Source organism: Anopheles coluzzii, chromosome 2 (assembly GCF_943734685.1).
Source record: "Anopheles coluzzii chromosome 2, AcolN3, whole genome shotgun sequence".
In the NCBI taxonomy this organism is placed as follows: Eukaryota; Metazoa; Arthropoda; class Insecta; order Diptera; family Culicidae; genus Anopheles; species Anopheles coluzzii.
Window position 1 is genome coordinate 61,225,130 of NC_064670.1, and position 20,160 is coordinate 61,245,289.

The window sequence follows — 20,160 nt, forward strand, 5'->3', positions numbered from 1 at the left end:
AATTGTACTGTTTTGACACATCAATTGTAAATTGCCAAATAATTTCCGTTTCGATCCAATGTTAAAAACTTTTTAAAAATGTTTAAAACTGTTATATTCAGTCAGCATCATATCAAATAATTCATAAAATGACTAAAACCGCCCCCTACTTGCAAAATTACACGAAAATTTGTGATATTTTAGCTGGAAATCACGAGATTCGACTTACGCGGAAATTCGAGATACGCGGTATTTTGCGGCCGTTTTCGGTCCCCATTAACCGTGTATCTCGGGGACCGCCTGTAATTGTATTGATTCGTGATGTATTTTGTAGTTTTGACCTGCAACAACATTTCTTAAACATTCATATGAATCACAGAAAGGCCTAAAGCCTAAAAGCCTGCCTTATAAGCTTGAAAATTACACGCGGCAAACCCTAAAAAAGCTAGATAAAATCACGTGCTTTTAATGGTTTGTAGTGTAAATTGAGTGACAGAGTCGGCTGGCCACATGCACATAACATGTTCTGTTTTACAGTGTTCTTACATCCTCTGTTATTTGCAAATTCATCCATGCTTAGAGAACGTACACTCCTTTTCCACTGCTAGTCACATTGGAATTGCTTCATTCATTATTTTCACTTGGAGGATTTATACATTCTATTTTCCCAAATTTTCTTTAAATCCTTTTTCTTTGTCTAGCCTGGATCCTAAATCAGCAGCTACCATTAAAAAAGAATGAAATTTAGTTTCCACAATTCACGAAAAACCAATTCATTACTTTCACTTTCCATCGTATGCTCTTCATCATCCATTGATGTTTCTCAAACTCCTTGCAATCATCCAAGGTAACACGATATCATCGTAAATAATTTCACTGGTGCGTTGATCTATTTCTGCTTCAAGGTTCGATGCGTCTACTAGTGCCTTTTCAACGACCCAAATTTCGAAGCCTTCAATGGTTTACATGTTTAATTGAGATGTTCTGACTTGATGTACTGCGGATCAAATCCAACCACGGCAGTACAACAAGTCAACAGATGAACTGAATAGAAAGGAAGAGTCAGAGTGTACTAGGGATGTTAACGGTGGAAAAAAGTAAAAGAGGGGAATACCTTTTTTTCGCCATGACTACCATGACGATGATTGCACTGATTTTCCCCTTCCTTTTTTCTCACAACACGCTGCTCATAGTGAGATCGCTTTCGTCTGAAAAGCGGAACGGAAAGCGACTTGCATCAAATGTCAACCCGATTTTCCGTGCTGAAATTGTCATCCGGGGTCGTATCCTGTTTGCCGTGCAATAGGGATGGTACATCTCGCCCCGGATTATCGTTCCGTGTCGCCATCCCATCCGGACTTGTCATCCCTGTTTGTCACCATGCCTTCGGCCCGTCCCAGTCAGACAGCCCTTTCTTAATTTACCCATTCGAGCAGTTTTCTGTCTGTCATAACAGTAATTTAAGAGCAATTTAGCGGTACGAAGTGTTGTCGTTTGTTGCCAGTAAAAAGATATAAATTAGAACAAAAAGAATATTGTTTTAATGATCTTTTAGTGGAAGAAGACGTCGGTGGTGTGTTTAAAACTGTAAAATGTAAAAAACAGCTGAGAAATAGTGTTTATTGTTGTGATATGTTGCGCTACTCAACAACGGCCAACAACGCGGGAAGGGTTTAAGCTTACGATGTAGGTAAAAACCGTGTATTCACTGATAATGTCGTTGCCCTTCTGCCTGTTCGTACCGAGTCCCCGACCGCCGCTCGGTTCCCGCTTGATGCCCTCTCATTCTCCCGAGAGACCCGACCTCCTACACTCACACATCACACGAAGACCCTTGCCTGTCGTCGGTGAGTGGCCTAATGTGTTAGGCAGGTTGGGCCATAACATTTATTAGTGCTATTTGTGCACCACCTTCTCCGGGTGAAGCGGCTGTTCAAGTCGAGTTTGCTAAAAAAATACATTGTAATCGTTTGTAAAAGTTAAGGACAATGATTGAATAAAACCATTAAACTGTAATATAATACATTTTGTGTTATTTTTTAACAATTTGGCCGAAAAAAATAAAAATAAAATAGAGGAAGGAATAGGATCTGTCAAAACTGCTCGAATGGGTAAATTAACGACTGCTAATTTACCATTAAATTACTCTTAAATTACCGGTAATTTAGCGGTAAGATAGGGGTAAATTAAGTCCGATTTGTCTGACTGGGTAGGATCTGTCAAAACTGCACGAATGGGTAAATTAACGACTGCTAATTTACCATTAAATTACTCTTAAATTACCGGTAATTTAGCGGTAAGATAGGGGAAAATTAAGTCCGATTTGTCTGACTAGGGTGTCTGTGCTCCATCGGATGCGATTTTATCGGAAGGCCTGTCAAAATTTTATATGAGATTTGACAGATAACGTCGGACGTGCGATTTCGTCGTACGACGGAATCAAAAATTTTTGATTTCGTCGGACGCAGCATCCGATTTTATCTGTCAAACTAAATGTGTGGTGTTTGGCAGGAACAACTTAATTTTTCATAATCGTTATATCATTAAAATCATCCAAATAATCGCAATATTAAACGAAAAAGCGTTTGACAGCACGTGCGATAAAATCGCATGCGATGGAGCACAGACACGGGCCTTAGGCAGCGGTCAGAACTTCGTCGCATGCGATTTTGCCGCAAGTTTTTGTATGGGATTTGACGTTAATGACAGCACTTGCGAATCTGCCGCATGCAGCGATGCGGCAAAATCAAAATCATTTGATTTTGCCGCATCGCCGCATGCGATTTTATTTCAGATGTCAAATGCCTAAAATCATATTAAATAATGATTATCTTTTTGGCTACCCGAATAAACGGTAGACCATTTTTATATTTTGAGATTGCCAAGATTTATTTAACTTTTCGAATGGTTTACAAAATTGGATGTGTCTTTGAGAAGAGAATAAAAGGAAAAGAGATCGCGTGTAGTGTTCGCTGGGTTTCTATAAACGATGAGACGGAAGCAAGGTGGAATGTATAATGAGGTGTAGTTATAGCGCTTTTGGCGATCCCCCCCCTGGGCTCTGATTTTGACAGATGGTTTTCCGCTTGTATATGTATTGATGGATTTTTTACGTTTTGCATGGTCAATATTTGGTGGAGATCAATTTGGATGAATATTTTAGTTTATTAGAACACAGTCCGTGATTTCCAATGAAAATTTTCCTTGGAGAACTTAAAACGTTCGCCAAACGTGGAAAACTAACTGTCAGTTTTCTTCGTCGATTCTTCTTCCACCTAGCTGTCAAAACGGGCTTATAACTTGACCTGATATCTTTACGGTCCTTGGACGGAAGTGTATTGCGCGGCCTCGTGGCTTATGTCACGTTGACATATTTGGTTAATCCGTGCGCGGTGTATGTCAGGTTGACGTTTCTTGGATAATCCGTGTGCGGTGTGTACAAACCAAGGATAATGTATTTAGAAGGTTGATTTTTATCGCTTTTGCTGGGCGACATTGTGGGGGACATCTGTCACTCTCTCCATACAAATTTCAATACCCCGCACCAGCCCTCCCCGATTTTTATACCGGAGCCACCGGAAGAGAAATGTCATTTTGCTCTGAACAACTTCACCTTGTCATTTATAAAGCTAAGGCTAGATGATACCCAAGCGAAATTTTTCGGGGATAATGAACATAAACTCATGCCATCTCTTTCTATACATCAGCTCTACTCTCTCACACGCATCGATGAACTTTTACACATCTCTTTGTTCATTGTGCTATATTTGAAGGGTTTAAAACTGATAGATAACGATTCATGTTCATGAACTAGTAGTGGTCAAATGGTAATGGTGTAATGTTTGCACCATGGTCGACATGAGTTCAATTCCATTTTTATTGTTTTCATCGATGATTTAAAGTTTTGATTTCTTTTTAAAACATGCAGCTCCAGTAACTTCAGACCCCTTTACTCATTGTTAGAAATGCGTGTTTAATAGTCAATCTATTATTTTTATTGTTTTATTTATTTCTTTTAATTCATTTAGTATCAGTACCCCTTCATACAACAAAACAAGCAAATAGCACGATCATGAATAATGATATGGTGGCGCAACTGGCAAAGTGATTCGAAGTAGAAATAGCGATGTGGTTGGTAGCATCAAGGATGAAGCATGAGCATGAATTGGAATATGAGGGAAGGGAATGAATCCGAATGTTCATTTCTATTTTTAGCTCTTTTTTTCCATGGGTTCATCCTTCACGTGTGTTCACTATCTCCGAAAATGATCTGTATTTCGCTGGTCTTTTCAGGGATAATTCGTTAACGAATTATCCCCGAAAAGACCAGCGAAAACCAGCGTGGTCGGGAGCTTGGGTAGCTACTTGTATGCGGCTACAAATGACAGCTACCGATATCCTTTGTTCTTGAACTGTCAGCTTGTCGCCGCTCGTAACCCGATGTATGCGGGTTAGTGTTGGAAAGTGACATTGAAAAATAAAATTAATTTGTAAATTGCATAATTATTTCAAAAATTTAAATTTAATATGAAAGAATATGTTATAAAATAATTTAAAATTATAAACAGTGAGTCTCGGTAGGTAAAACGAGTAAAGGTAGGTTGGAAACACAATTATTGAAAAAATATCTTGTTTTTGTTGGGCACACATTTGGGGCTATTATTATCAGTTTTCTAGGAACATCCAAGCAGACATATTTGGCACGCCGGTCAAAGATATGTACCATCGAAAGATTTATTCGACATGGAAGCAATAATTGGATGATATAAAAATAAAATAAAAACGTAAGTTTATTTGTTCTCCCAAATAAATAATCATTATAGTCCTATAATTGCTTTGTTTTTAGCCAATACAAGCAACGGAAAAGGTATTGCACCTGATCCAGCTGGTTGGAACCTATCCATGCCTGTGGAAGGATTCCGAGCGGCAGTACAAAAACCAGGAAATACGCCACCAGGCTTGGCGAGAAATTGGAGTAGCGCTGGACGAAAAACCTGAGGACGCCCAAGAAAAATGGAAAAACCTCATGAATACCTACAGACGAACCAAAAAAGAAATCGCTCGAAGCCAAACAACGGGTTCCGGTAAGGTAATTCACTTTTTATTAAACTTTTTTAGTATTCACAGAGTACAAACCAGGCTGTTTTCAAAAATAATATTTTATTTGTGTTTTGGTGCTGTTAGGCGCCAGCAAAATCTTGTAGGATGTGTGGTACGGCTACGAAGCCATGTCGTTTCTGCACGACACGGTTGTTCCGCGTCGAACGCTAAATAGTGTAAGTAAAAAAGTGTGTGTGTAGAATGGTAGTGGTTGCCGGCTGAATTTTACATTAAGTTATTCTACGAGGCTGTGGTAGAGAAAACGGAAGTGGATCGTTTAATTTCAAATGTCGCGCCAAGTGCAATCGCATGATTTGCGACACTCTAGTCGGTCTCAAAGCAACATGTCGAAGAGGTAACATTGAAGTAGTGGATTCAACGTTAGATTCTTCAGATGTAGATGCCATATTTCTAGAGCGTGCAAGAAGTGTTGAATTATAGTTCCAAAGTAGATGTCTGCGTTTGAAATTGTGCAGATGTATTGTTGCAAGGACAACTTTTTCCGCTACATCTGGTTCCAATTCCATTGGTTTTGCCAAAACTCTCCACACCTTTGCATCAATACCAAAACCGTTTTCAACTGTTCGACGAGCGCGTGAATGTCTGTAATTGAACAAACGTTCAATTGAGTTTGCTGCATGCATTCCGCTGAAAGGTCGAAGGCAATATTCTTTAAATGCAAAGGCTTGATCACCCAAAAAGAAATATAGCACCTCGATGTTGTAGGGAATTTGCAAAATTTCAGGAGCAGGTATATTTAACTCCCGTCGCTCCAGCCTTTCATAAATAGCACTGTTTGCTAAGACACCTCCATCTGAGATACGCCCTTGACAACCGACATCAGCAAAAATAAAGTTGCAATTTGCGTCCACTATACCCAACAGCACGATGCTAAAGTTTTGTTTGTAGTTGAAAAATTGGCTTCCAGTATTTGCAGGCTGTTTTAACGTTACATGTTTTCCATCAATGGACCCTATTACGTGGGGAAAATTCCATTTTTCTTCAAAGACTTTTGAGATCTTGAGCCATTCTGTAGCATTAGACGGTAACTGAAACGAAATAAAATTAAAATAAATTTTATTATATATTTTTACAGGCAAATCTGGTAAAAACCCCTACGGCGTCAACCTCCAACGCTTGCTCTACAACCACCTCCACAGCTGCCCCTACAGCTACCTCCACCTCCACTGCTGCCCCTACAGCTACCTCCACCTCCACTGCTGCCCCTACAGCTACCTCCACCTCCACTGCTGCCTCAACAGCTACCTCCGACGTAGACAGTGGTATGCTTCAGGGCCGAACGCCTTCCAAAGGTCAAAAGAGGAAGCTCGACCGTTCAACACGATCACAGCAAATTACAGATTGTTTAGAGACTGTTAAAGCCTTGGTAAACCCAGCTACTACTTCTGCAACGTCCTGTTCCAAAGCCAGAGCTTTGGGTAGCTTAGTAGAAGCACAAGTTGCCACTTACGAGCAAAGTCACCCACAGTTCTGTGCAAAGCTTATTCAGGCTGTGACAACAACAATGAACGAGCAAATTGAAAAATTTTATGAAGATCAACTTGTGGAACATAATGATCATGCTTACTTCTAATTACCCAAGTGCCTATTTGTTAGCTGTTTTACTTTGACAGTAAATTCTATGAACTTTTGGTACAAGAAAAATAAAAATTAAGAATTTTTATGAAATAATTTTCATAACAGTACGATTTAGCCTTTAACGCATGAATTTGTGTTAATAAAATATAAATGTTTTATATTGTTTGCTTAAAACGTATCTTTCGCAGTTTGTATATTTAATTGGGTGATGATTACTGGGCAGTTCGGTGGAGACATTTAGGGTTCCCCAAGACGATAGCTTAGGCCGGTTTCGTAATACAGGCGGTGCTCGAGATACACGGTACCTCTTATTCGCGGATTCGGAGATACGCGGTTTTCAAAATTTGACAGTTCTTTGAGCAAATTGTACTGATTTTATACATTAATTTTAAATGGCCAAATAATTTCCCTTCTGATTGAATGTTAAGAGCATTTCAAAAAGTATGAAAATTTTATATTCAGTCTGAATCATAGCAAATAATTAATGAAGTGGCTTAGGCCCGTGTCTGTGCTCCATCGCATGCGATTGTGTCGCACGTGCTGTCAAACGCTTTTCCGTATAATATTGCGATTATTTGCATGATTTTAATGATATAACGATTATGAAAAATTAAGTTGAGATCGTTCCTACAAAACACCACACATTAAGTTTGACAGATAAAATCGGATGCGGCGTCCGACGAAATCAAACATTTTTGATTCCGTCGTATGACGAAATCGCACGTCCGACGTTATCTGTCAAATTTCATATAAAATTTTGACAGGCCTTCCGATAAAATCGCATCCGATGGAGCACAGACACGGGCCTTAAACAACATCCTAGTTGCAAAATTACACGATAATAAGGGGTATTTTGGATGCAAATCCCGAGATTCGACAAACGCGGAAAATTGAGAAAATTGAAAATTTGAGTTGTTCCATGATCAATGTTATTAATTATACGTTTGGTAAGTACACTTTCATAATTATATAATTTCATGAAATATACTAATTTTGCTTAAATTTTCTCTCTGCTGGTATTATTTTCTATGAATGAAATATGATTAAAAGAGAGCAAATATGATGGAAAAATAGAACATAATGCACATTACCTTAAACCAGGTAGTTTGTTCAATAATATGCAACACATTTGAAACGTTCGATTTTTTAGTAACAAAGATGAATTGATGAGATGAACACAAAAACATGGTTTAAAAATATTTGTTTATGAATAATTCCTGCTTTTACTTTCATATTTTATAAAAATCATCAGAAAAGTCCAAGAAGCATATAATTACTAATTAATTTAATATGGTGCAATATTGAAGGCAACCAATGGAATAACCGGTACCATGCGTAAAATAAAATATGTTATAAATATTAAATGAAGCTTTAAAATTCTAATTTCTTTATCAATGTTAATAAGGCTAATGCCTTTATCATTACACCAAATTAAAAATTTATTAATAAGTATCACACCATAAGTTATGAAAGTTTTAAAATTAAAAAGTATCACTTCTCATACAAAATGTATGGGATACCCTTTTATACCGGTCGTAGAGATAGGGTTTATGAAAAGTAAATATATAAAAATATTAAGGTTTTTCTTTTAAATAAGTTCATCATGTTCCCTTCATAAGAATACAATTTCCTAAAGATACGTGAAAAAATTAAGTAGTTACTGTTTTTAAATAAAAAGTTATTTCAGTATAAAAATGAAAATATTACTCGAATATCCGGTCGTAGAGTTAAAGATACATTAGATGTATTGAATACTATGGCCCTTTCGAAATATTCCTATTAAACAAATACAATTCATCATAGATGGATATATCGGATCGAATACAATGCATCTTGGATGGATATATGTGATATATCACGTCGGAATATTTACACTCATCTGTTCAGTTCAATTTCTATTTACAACTAACAATAATAAATACATGGTAGTAGCTTATGACATAGTTGTTATAGTATACATATAATAAAGGTATACCCTACCAGCATTAAACGGCTTTGAAGGCATTCAGAAGGCATTTAAGGCCTTAGTCGCCTTAGAAGGCGAATAAAGATTTCAACCGAAACTTTCAAGGCTGTAACGGGTTCTCTTCAAAATATTTCAACTTTTTGATTCAACGAGAACAGATAGCTTGCCGCCATCTTCGCTTGTATATATACTGGTTTTGCACCCTTACTAATGTAACTGCCAAATAGAGCAGTGACAACGCTTTTGGTTCCGAACCGAGAAAGCGTGTGTTCAAATCCTGACTTTTTATGATCTTTTTTCTGTGCTTATTTATTTTTATATTAATATTTTCTTGCTATAATTAATATAAACAAAATTTTTGTGAAGCAAAATTAAAATAATACCTTTTTAAAAAACATAAAAATTACTCTATCTTCACCCATCATTATCAGGATGGGAGAAATATGCATCTCATTTCTCATTTTATTAGATTTATCGAAATGAGTTTGATATATTAACACCTTGCAACGGGTTGGTCTTTAACAACCGAATAATGCAGACCATCATTAATAAAGTGAAATAGCTCAGAGCTTAACGCAAGAGAACATAACACGTAAATCGTGCTATCGAATCTCACGCTCATATCTGGGAACACTACAACAGTGCAGTGTTGAAGACACTTGTAAGGTTTTCTTTTGACAGTTGCAATTTCAAATTTCAAATTAAAAGCGAAATTTTTCATTGACATATTTCAAAGGCATTTAATTACTGCTAAATGCACTGCTGATCGCCTTCAATTCGCCGGCGATTACAAGGCGATTAGAAGGCATTTAACGGAAATTTGCGGGTAGGGTATAGTTTTAGAGTAACAATAAATTAGTATACATTAGTTTCTTACTTTTGGCAAAATGACTTTTTCAGTCTCGCCAGGCTATACAGGTTTTTGAAACTTATTGAGTAACACACAGCCGGATAGTCAGTCCTTGGATCGGGGTGTCAGTCCGTACGAAGATTCATACCAACGGGCATGTTGTTTAGCCGTTGACGCTCTGTAGTATGGTACCATTCCATAGGTTTGTTTATGAGTTAAGTTATTCAGTTTCAATGAACACCCCATTTGCACCCGAGAATTAACCAACACATATTAGCAAAAACGGCCTGAATCTTGATGAAATAAAATAATACCTTAACATACTCCTTCAATTCATCGATTAAAAGCGTGCAAACTTCACGAACGATTTGGGATACGGATGAGCAAGAAACCTAAAATCAATAAAAGAAGTATTAATAAATTAAGTGAAATATAGATGTTGCGTACGACCTCATTATGAAGTAAAAGCATTTATGCGGATGTAGCGAAGTAAAACACTTCAAGATAAAACACCTTAAGTTAAAACAAAGTTCAAGCAAAACACGCCTCAAGCGATAGCGTGCGCTTCAGAAACGCAACAAACATAAACAGGTAGTCAACCGTTCTCACGGTTCAAACGAGGAAGTAACTTACGCAATTCATAAACCATAAACATGTCACATGTCGCATTAAATATAAATACAACTTGTTGTCAAAATAGTCATAGATACAAATAGCACCCTGCGCATGCGAGGCAAATTCTTTAATATAAGCCTCATAAACGTTCACGCCCCTACCGAAGATAAAGAGGAAGAGGAGAAGGACCTTTTTTACGGCCGCCTCGCTAGAATTGTAGATGCGTGCCCCAGGCATGACCTCATAATCATCCTGGGGGACTTCAACGCAAAAGTCGGTAGGGAGCCAATGTACCGCCAATACACTGGCTGTCACAGTCTGCATGAGCACAGTAATGATAATGGTAGTAGATTGGTCCAGTTCGCCGCAGCGAACAATCTGGTTGTAGGAAGTACCAAATTTGCGCGCAAAAAAATCCACAAGATTACGTGGGCGCACCCGGGTGGAGAATCCTTCAACCAGATCGACCACGTGTTAATAAGCCGCCGACGACAGTCGAGTCTGTTAAATGTCAGAACATATCGAGGAGCCAATATCGATTCCGATCACTACTTGGTTGGCTTAGTGATACGGTGTAGAATCGCCCGCCCCCGCGCCAATGGGGGCGGAGAAAACACGCAGGCTCGGCTCAACACGGACTCTCTAAGGGACATTGCTGTCCAACAGGAATTCAAAACCGCTTTAGAAGAGTCTCTACTACCAGAAGAAGACAGATACGAAACTACGAGCGAGAGGTGGAACGCTCTAAAAACAAAAATAATAAACTGTGCAAGAAACATACTCCCACCACGTCGTGGCAACACCAAATCTGGCTGGATCGACGATGAATGCAGACAAGTGACCGAACGTAAGAATACTGCATACCGAGCAATGCAGCAACGGCATAGAACGCGGGCATGCGCAGAGGAATATTCACGGCTTAGACGCGAAGAGAAACGAGTTCACCGCTCCAAGAAGCATGCTTTGGAAGAGCAAAACATGCGGGAACTCGAGCAAACCAGAGAGGCGTACGGACCGACACGAAAGTTTTACCAAGCGATAGCAGGTCACCGAAACAACGCTGTACCTAAGGTAACCTGCTGTCGCAACAAGGATGGAGATCTGGTCAGTAACCAGCCAGAGGTCCTCTCGCGGTGGGCTCAGTACTTTGATGAATTACTCAATGACCAGTTTAGCGAACAGCTAGAAGCGCCACTAGCAGATAATGTCATGCTACTGCCACCTAGCATAGAAGAAACACGAAAGGCTATCCGTCGGCTGAAAAATAACAAGGCACCCGGAACCGACGGAATTGCAGCCGAACTGGTCAAGAATGGAGGTGCACGACTAGAAAACGAGATTCATCAAATTGTTACTGAGGTGTGGGATAGCGAATCGATGCCTTGTGATTGGAATCTCGGCATCATCTACCCCATATACAAGAAGGGAGATAGGTTGGACTGCAACAACTACAGGGGTATTACGGTGTTGAATACCGCCTATAAAATATTCTCCCTGATCCTTCAGGATCGCCTTGTCCCGCACGTCGAAGAGATAGTAGGAAACTATCAAAGAGGATTCCGAAACGGAAAATCAACCACTGATCAGATCTTCACCATGCGGCAGATCTTGGAGAAGATGGCTGAATACAAAAACGACACATACCATCTCTTCATTGACTTCAACGATAGCAATTCAACGATTCAACGCCGCATACGATAGCATAGCCAGGGTAAAACTGTACGACGGTATGAGCTCTTTTGGAATCCCGGCCAAACTGATAAGGCTAGTTAGAATGACTATGACCAACGTCACATGCCAGGTGAGGGTGGATGGAAAACTCTCAGGACCTTTTGCTACCACCAAGGGTCTGCGCCAGGGGGACGGGCTTGCCTGTCTCCTATTCAACCTGGCGCTAGAGAGGGCCATCCGCGACTCGAGGGTGGAGACTACGGGAACCATCTTCTATAAGTCAACCCAGATCCTTGCATACGCTGATGATATAGACATCATTGGTCTGCGGCTCTCCTATGTTGCAGAAGCCTACCAAGGGATTGAGCAGGCGGCAGAGAACCTCGGATTGCAGATAAACGAGGCAAAGACCAAACTGATGGTGGCAACATCAGCGGACCTACCAATAAATAATCCGAATCTACGTAGGCGTGATGTACAGATAGGTGAACGCGACCAGTACTCACATACGCCTCTGAGACATGGACACTGTCCAAATCTGACGAAACCCTCTTAGCCGCGTTCGAGAGGAAGATGCTCAGAAGGATACTTGGCCCCGTATGTGTGGAAGGACAATGGAGGAGCCGCTATAATGACGAGCTATACGAGATGTACGGCGACCTCACTGTCGTACAGCGTATAAAGCTCGCCAGGCTCCGGTGGGCTGGCCATGTTGTACGCATGGAAACGGACGACCCAGCCCGTAAAGTCTTTTTAGGCCGTCCACAAGGACAGAGGAGGCGTGGTAGGCCCAAATTGAGGTGGCAAGATGGCGTGGAGGCGTCCGCCATTAAGGCCGGGATAACGGACTGGCAGACGAAGGCGCGAGACCGTGAGCGGTTTCGGACACTCCTGAGGCAGGCCAAGACCGCAAAGCGGTTGTAGCGCCGGATAAGTAAGTAAGTAAGCTTGGTACTACATTAGTTTTTGCTTTAATATTAGCTTTAAGACAGCTTGAAGGTCTAAGAACGTCATTATTGAGACAAAAAATATCGTTAAATTTTAAACACAATTTTGAAATCATTCTTCTTTCATCATCTGTTAAATGTGCTAAATTTAATTCTTTAAGAAGTTGTTTGGCCCGCTCAGTATTTTTATCGTTTCTTTTAAATTCAATTATATTATAAGCTTCAGCAGGTTGAATGATTGGTTTGAAATTTTTAATGGAAGTTGGTTTGTTTGAAAAATTAACTAACTTAACAGGAAGTTTCCCATTTATTGGTGTTGCTAAACTGTTGGCAACAAAAACATGTGGTGATAATTGTTCACTCATTATTACAGACATTTCAGTTGTATCTGTATCAACATATGTAAGTAATTCAGTTCTTGCAGGTATATGAAAATTATTATAATATTAAGGTGGGGTAAAAGAAATTTTCATTTTAGAAAAATCAAAAATAGCATTAAATTGTTTTAAGAAATTGGTACCAACTAACCCATAAATATCTGACGGTAAATTATTTAGTACATGAAAACGAATAGGATATTTATTATTATCAATAGTAATTGTCGTGTCGATATATCCCATAGTTTGAGTATTGCCATTAAGGCCTCTGACCATAAACTTATTATAAGGATTAATATATACATGGTTGGGAATACATCGTTGTGCAATAATGCAACAAGATGCTCCGCTATCGATAATAAATTTGATTTTTTTTTGAAAAAAGGTGACCAAAAATTTTAACGGTTTTGATTATATCAAAATCAACAAAATAAATCCAACAAATTTACGTCTTCCTCTTCCTGCGTTGGTGCATCATTGGCTGAAAAGTTTTCGTGTTGATGTGTGTTGTTTGGATTTGACCTATTTGGCAAAAATGATGAACTTCCACGAAATGCGTAATTGTTTCCCCTTTGATTTCCTCTTAAGTATCGAAAACCAGATGGTCGGCGATAACCACCTCGGGCTCGCATGGGTGGTCGATTGTACCAGTTTTTTCGATGGTTCCACAATGCATCATGGTTTCCATCATTGTTTTCAAATTCAGAGGAACATTCCAAAGCATCAGAAATCGCCTTGCTTAGTGTGGGAGGATTTCTTGCTTTCAGAAAAAATGTTGTTGTTGGATTGGATAGTCCCCCTATAAACGCACGTATAGCTGTTGTTTCCACTATATTTTTCGCAGAACCTTCCGAAACAAAATTTCCGGCTGAAACATGGGCCGCTGCTTGTTTTGCAGACAAAGCTTCAATTTCTGACCCATACTCGGAAATGTCACGCTTTCCTTTCCTCTTGGTTTTCATTTCGTGCTCCACCGCCAAAGGTGTCATTTTTACAGCGAATTTTTCTTTTAGGAGTTTAAGCGCCTCCTCAATTGTATTAGCAGGAGTGATAACTCCATGCGCTACGCCTGTCAATGTGGTTCTCAAAAATTTTAAAAAGTGATGCTCATCTACAGCTTCTGAATATTCTCGAAACAACTCAACACTTTCTATATAATTCGCAAGGTCTTTTGAATTACCATCATATGGTTTAATTAGTTTTAATCCTAAATTTAAGTCAAGTTTTGTCGCCATTGTTGCGTTTTTGTTTGTCTGCTTGTTGCAAGTTTTTTGTCTGCCGAACCCACAGCAGCCACCAATTCTGTACTCACCTTCGGTTTTGTTGTTTTGTTTCTGATCGCACTTTTCCGCTCATCCACAGCGCTGCGGGTTGCTTTCTTCATTAGGCTGTCGGTAGACAAAGGCGAGATAGGCTGCTCGCTTAGAAATTTTCGCGTAACTGTACACACACTAAAGTGATGATTTGATGATCGACGTTGCGGTTGTTGCTTGTCTTGTCACCAAAGTTTTAGCCTGCTGCACACAAAAGCGATGAACTCGATGATCCACGGTGTTGCTTGTATTGTCGCCCAAAATTTCTGCCTGGCACACACAATAAACAAAGACACGATTGTCACCAAAATTTTTGCCTGTTGCACACAAAAGCGACGAACTCGATGATCCGACGGTGAGGGTGTTGCTCGTATTGTCGTCCAAAATTTCTGCCTGACACACACACAATAGACAACGAACACGATCATCCACGATGAGGGGCGTTGTTTGTTTTGTCACCACAACTCTAGCCTGATGCACACAAAAGCGACGAACTCGATGATCCTCGGTAAGGGTGTAACTTGTATTGTTACCCAAAACCTCTGCCTGACACACACAATAGACAACGAACGCGATTGTCACCAAACTTTTTTTTTCTTGATGGACACAAAAGCGACGAGCTCGATGATTCACGGTGAGGGTGTTGCTCGTATTGTTTTCCAAAATTTCTGCTTGACACACACACTAGATAACGAACACGATGATTCACGATGAGGGGCGTTGTTTGTTTTGTCACCAAATTTTTTTTTTTTTTTACATGCACACTAATACAGCGAACTGATGTCACAAGAGGGCCGGAACGGTTGCTGCTCTTTTGCAGACGTAAACTTTTTTTTTCTTCTTTTTTTTTACACTCAGTAGGCGATGAACTCAGTGAGGCAATGACAGTAACAATTATTTCGTTTTTTATTCTTATTTTTTTACGCCAAACACTATTGCTCTGCTTCAATCATGTGACGCATTTTTATATGGACACATTACACCGCACTTTGTTACTGCTGCTCTTTTGATGTCACAATGCAAGAAATATCACTTCTGCACGTATGGCAATGTTATACGTATGCCATATTTAGCGTTTTCCCAATATGTTGCTGTTGCTCCTGGCACGATCGCCATGTTATGTTCTTTCAAATTAAATAAACACGATGTGTTTGGTTGGAGCTTGGACGCTAAATCATGCGCAGCACGAGCTGCGCATTCCTTTTTATTCGAAACTGACAGCATGTCAAGACGGATCGCTATCGCTTAATCCGTGCACAACGGTTTCAGATCATGGCAATATTGGTCATAATGCCATAACAGAAATAAGGTCAAGTCTATTGCTGTAATTTGTTATAATTTAGAATTATAAGATTTGAATTATCTATTTCGTCTAAGACAGCTTGTCCTTTTTGGTCGATTTTATCGTCTCCCCAAAAAGTGTGGTGTGCATTAAAGTCTCCAGTGATTATGATTTTTTTATAGTTTCTAGTGTTATGTATTATTTTTGTTATTGTATGTTGAATTATTTGTTTAGTGGTCTGAGGTGCTATGTAAATTGAGACTATAACTAAGTTTCCTTCATGTAGTAGTATGGCTGTTGTTTGAATTCCGTCTGTTTCGTCTGTTAGGCTTATTTGTTTGTATTTAATTCGGAGCATGCCACTGTTCGGAGCTGACCTCCGTTTGTACCAAGATGTTAAGCTACGGCTAGATGATAGCTACTTGTATGCGGCTACAAATGACAGCTACCAATTTCTTTTGTTCTTAATGTCAAATGTAGTTGCGGAATGTAGCTATCGTTTGGGAGCCCAGCTACGCTAGTTTGTTCTCCTGTCATATTGCGCTTGTCATTTATGGTTGATTTGTGTTTATACTTGTAGCGATTGATTGGTTTGTGCTTTGCTCCATAAGTTTTATTGTTTATTTTAGAACAACGATAAAATGGATCAAACTCAACTTCTACCAGCTATTGCTTCTGAAGTGGCTACTTTAATGATGCTTCTTATTGAAGAGGAGGAAGAAGAAAATCAACAGGAAATCGAAAGGCGCTGCTGGATGACCGATCTCTTCCTAGAGCGGGAAAGTGTGTGGAGCCGGTTGTTTCGGGCAATTGACGGAGAAGGACCAAATGACCAGCTCAATAGCTTTCTAAGGGTGAATAAGGAAGAATTTTACCATTTGCTCTCACGGATTGGTCCTAAAATGACCAGGGAAGACACGACGATGAGGGTATCGTTATATGCCAAACAGCGGTTGTGCATCGGCCTGCGCTTTTTAGCCTCTGGAGATTCATATAAATCGCTTTCTTTTTTGTTTAGGGTGAGTTACCGAAACATCTATTAATGCTGCTGGCGGATGTGTTGCTCCGTCGCAGCGCCCAACGCCGGTGCTTTACACCGAGTCGGGTATATTTTTCCTTCGTCGACTGGAGAGTGCCTCCGACTATTAAGAAACGAGCGATTCTGAGGTTTGTGTTCGAATGCGCTTCCTTTATTTAGGTTTTCATCTCTTATATGCTATTTAGTTGCTGACCGCATATAGGTCAGCTAACTGTCATTGTCATTATCCGGCGCTACAACCGCTTTGCGGTCTTGGCCTGCCTCAGGAGTGTCCGAAACCGCTCACGGTCTCACGCCTTCGTCTGCCAGTCCGTTATCCCGGCCTTAATGGCGGACGCCTCCACGCCATCTTGCCACCTCAATTTGGGCCTACCACGCCTCCTCTGTCCTTGTGGACGGCCTAAAAAGACTTTACGGGCTGGGTCGTCCGTTTCCATGCGTATAACATGGCCAGCCCACCGGAGCCTGGCGAGCTTTATACGCTGTACGACAGTGAGGTCGCCGTACATCTCGTATAGCTCGTCATTATAGCGGCTCCTCCATTGTCCTTCCACACATACGGGGCCAAGTATCCTTCTGAGCATCTTCCTCTCGAACGCGGCTAAGAGGGTTTCGTCAGATTTGGACAGTGTCCATGTCTCAGAGGCGTATGTGAGCACTGGTACTATATAGGTACTATATAGTCCCAGCTTCGTCCGTCGCGACAGGTTCTTTGAGGTGAACTGCTTTTTCAGGCTGTAGAATGACCGGTTGGCAGCCAGCATCCTTGCGCGCAACTCAGCTTCCATGCTATTGTCGTTGCTGACCTTTGATCCCAGATAGGTGAATTGTGGGACGACTTCAAAAGTGCGTTCACCTATCTGCACGTCACGCCTACGTAGATTCTGATTATTTGTTGGCGGGCCCGCTGATGTTGCCACCATCAGTTTGGTCTTTGCCTCGTTTATCTGCAATCCGAGGTTCTCTGCCGCCTGCTCGATCCCTTGGTAGGCTTCTGCTACATAGGAGAGCCGCAGACCAATGATGTCTATATCATCAGCGTATGCCAGGATCTGGGTTGACTTATAGAAGATGGTTCCCGTAGTCTCCACCCTCGAGTCACGGATGGCTCTCTCTAGCGCCAAGTTGAATAGGAGACAGGCAAGCCCGTCCCCCTGGCGCAGACCCTTGGTGGTAGCAAAAGGTCCTGAGAGTTTTCCATCCACCCTAACCTGGCATGTGACGTTGGTCATAGTCATTCTAACTATCCTTATCAGTTTGGCCGGGATTCCAAAAGAGCTCATACCGTCGTACAGTTTTACCCTGGCTATGCTATCGTATGCGGCTTTGAAGTCTATGAAGAGATGGTATGTGTCGTTTTTGTATTCAGCCATCTTCTCCAAGATCTGCCGCATGGTGAAGATCTGATCAGTGGTTGATTTTCCGTTTCGGAATCCTCTTTGATAGTTTCCTACTATCTCTTCGACGTGCGGGACAAGGCGATCCTGAAGGATCAGGGAGAATATTTTATAGGCGGTATTCAACACCGTAATACCCCTGTAGTTGTTGCAGTCCAACCTATCTCCCTTCTTGTATATGGGGTAGATGATGCCGAGATTCCAATCACAAGGCATCGATTCGCTATCCCACACCTCAGTAACAATTTGATGAATCTCGTTTTCTAGTCGTGCACCTACATTCTTGACCAGTTCGGCTGCAATTCCGTCGGTTCCGGGTGCCTTGTTATTTTTCAGCCGACGGATAGCCTTTCGTGTTTCTTCTATGCTAGGTGGCAGTAGCATGACACTATCTGCTAGTGGCGCTTCTAGCTGTTCGCTAAACTGGTCATTGAGTAATTCATCAAAGTACTGAGCCCACCGCGAGAGGACCTCTGGCTGGTTACTGACCAGATCTCCATCCTTGTTGCGACAGCAGGTTACCTTAGGTACAACGTTGTTTCGGTGACCTGCTATCGCTTGGTAAAACTTTCGTGTCGGTCCGTACGCCTCTCTGGTTTGCTCGAGTTCCCGCATGTTTTGCTCTTCCAAAGCATGCTTCTTGGAGCGGTGAACTCGTTTCTCTTCGCGTCTAAGCCGTGAATATTCCTCTGCGCATGCCCGCGTTCTATGCCGTTGCTGCATTGCTCGGTATGTAGTATTCTTACGTTCGGTCACTTGTCTGCATTCATCGTCGAACCAGCCAGATTTGGTGTTGCCACGACGTGGTGGGAGTATGTTTCTTGCACAGTTTATTATTTTTGTTTTTAGAGCGTTCCACCTCTCGCTCGTAGTTTCGTATCTGTCTTCTGGTAGTAGAGACTCTTCTAAAGCGGTTTTGAATTCCTGTTGGACAGCAATGTCCCTTAGAGAGTCCGTGTTGAGCCGAGGCTGCGTGTTTTCTCCGCCCCCATTGGCGCGGGGGCGGGCGATTCTACAACGTATCACTAAGCCAACCAAGTAGTGATCGGAAGCGATATTGGCTCCTCGATAAGTTCTGACGTTTAACAGGCTCGACTGTCGTCGGCGGCTTATTAACACGTGGTCGATCTGGTTGAAGGATTCTCCACGCGGGTGCGCCCATGTGATCTTGTGGATTTTTTTGCGCGCAAATTTGGTACTTCCTACAACCAGATTGTTCGCTGCGGCGAACTGGACCAATCTACTACCATTATCATTACTGTGCTCATGCAGACTGTGACAGCCAGTGTATTGGCGGTACATTGGCTCTCTACCGACTTTTGCGTTGAAGTTCCCCAGGATGATTATGAGGTCATGCCTGGGGCACGCATCAACGATTCTAGCGAGGCGGCCGTAAAAAAGGTCCTTCTCCTCTTCCTCTTTATCTTCGGTAGGGGCGTGAACGTTTATGAGGCTTATATTAAAGAATTTGCCTCGCATGCGCAGGGTGCATAGCCTATCGTTTATAGCCTTGAAATCCATGATTGCGGGTTTCAACCGGGGACCTACGGCGAAACCCGTTCCGAGCACGCGGTGGCGGTCGTGGCAACATTAGTATATGTCGTAGCAATGTTTACCACGCCTGTTGTGCACACCGTTCCCTAGCCACCGAATCTCTTGTAAAGCTACGAGGTCCATGCTCAGTGTGGCTAGGGCATCATCAAGTTTTTTCAAGGCTCCGGCTTCGATTAGAGTGCGTACGTTCCATGAGCCCATTTTCAGAGTAGTCCGGGGGCATTGCGTATGGTCGGTATCGGGATGTCCGTTTCGAAAATTTCTGTGGCTTTCCGTAGTCGTTGGTTCATGGGGCTGGGTGACTGGCCCCGCGCCCACGTGACCGTTTTGTTTAGCGTCGGGTTGCCCCCCGACGTTCAGGCACCCAGTTTCCCGGGATACCCACCCCCCTCCTGGTTCGCCATGTGCCACCATCCGCCCAAGGGGTTGGGTCAAGCCCGTGTACCCAAGCTTGGATAAGTGGTGACACAT

At 41.4% G+C, this 20,160-nt stretch overlaps 1 protein-coding gene across 1 annotated transcript; it reads right to left on the reverse strand.

Moving 5' to 3' along the window:
* Nucleotides 1–5,224: 5,224 nt before the first annotated feature.
* On the reverse strand, nt 5,225–19,912 carry LOC125908318 (uncharacterized). The gene is made up of 3 exons (XM_049611011.1): nt 19,876–19,912; nt 6,256–6,341; nt 5,225–6,194 (listed from the first exon to the last, which is right to left on the reverse strand). The coding sequence occupies exons 1-3, from the start codon at nt 19,910–19,912 to the stop codon at nt 5,310–5,312; spliced, it is 1,008 nt and encodes a 335-aa protein (XP_049466968.1). The 3' UTR covers nt 5,225–5,309.
* Between the last annotated feature and the right edge of the window lie 248 nt (nt 19,913–20,160).

Excerpts from the sequence above, each read along its gene's own strand:
- LOC125908318 (XM_049611011.1), bottom strand. The coding sequence starts at position 19,912 with ATGCCCCCGGACTACTCTGAAAATGGGCTCATGGAAC. Across the intron at positions 6,342-19,875 it reads TGAAAATGGGCTCATGGAAC|CTGTTGAGGCAGCAGTGGAG; the intron begins GTACGCACTCTA and ends CGTCGGAGGTAG. Across the intron at positions 6,195-6,255 it reads GGGCAGCAGTGGAGGTGGAG|GGGTTTTTACCAGATTTGCC; the intron begins GTAGCTGTAGGG and ends TTGACGCCGTAG.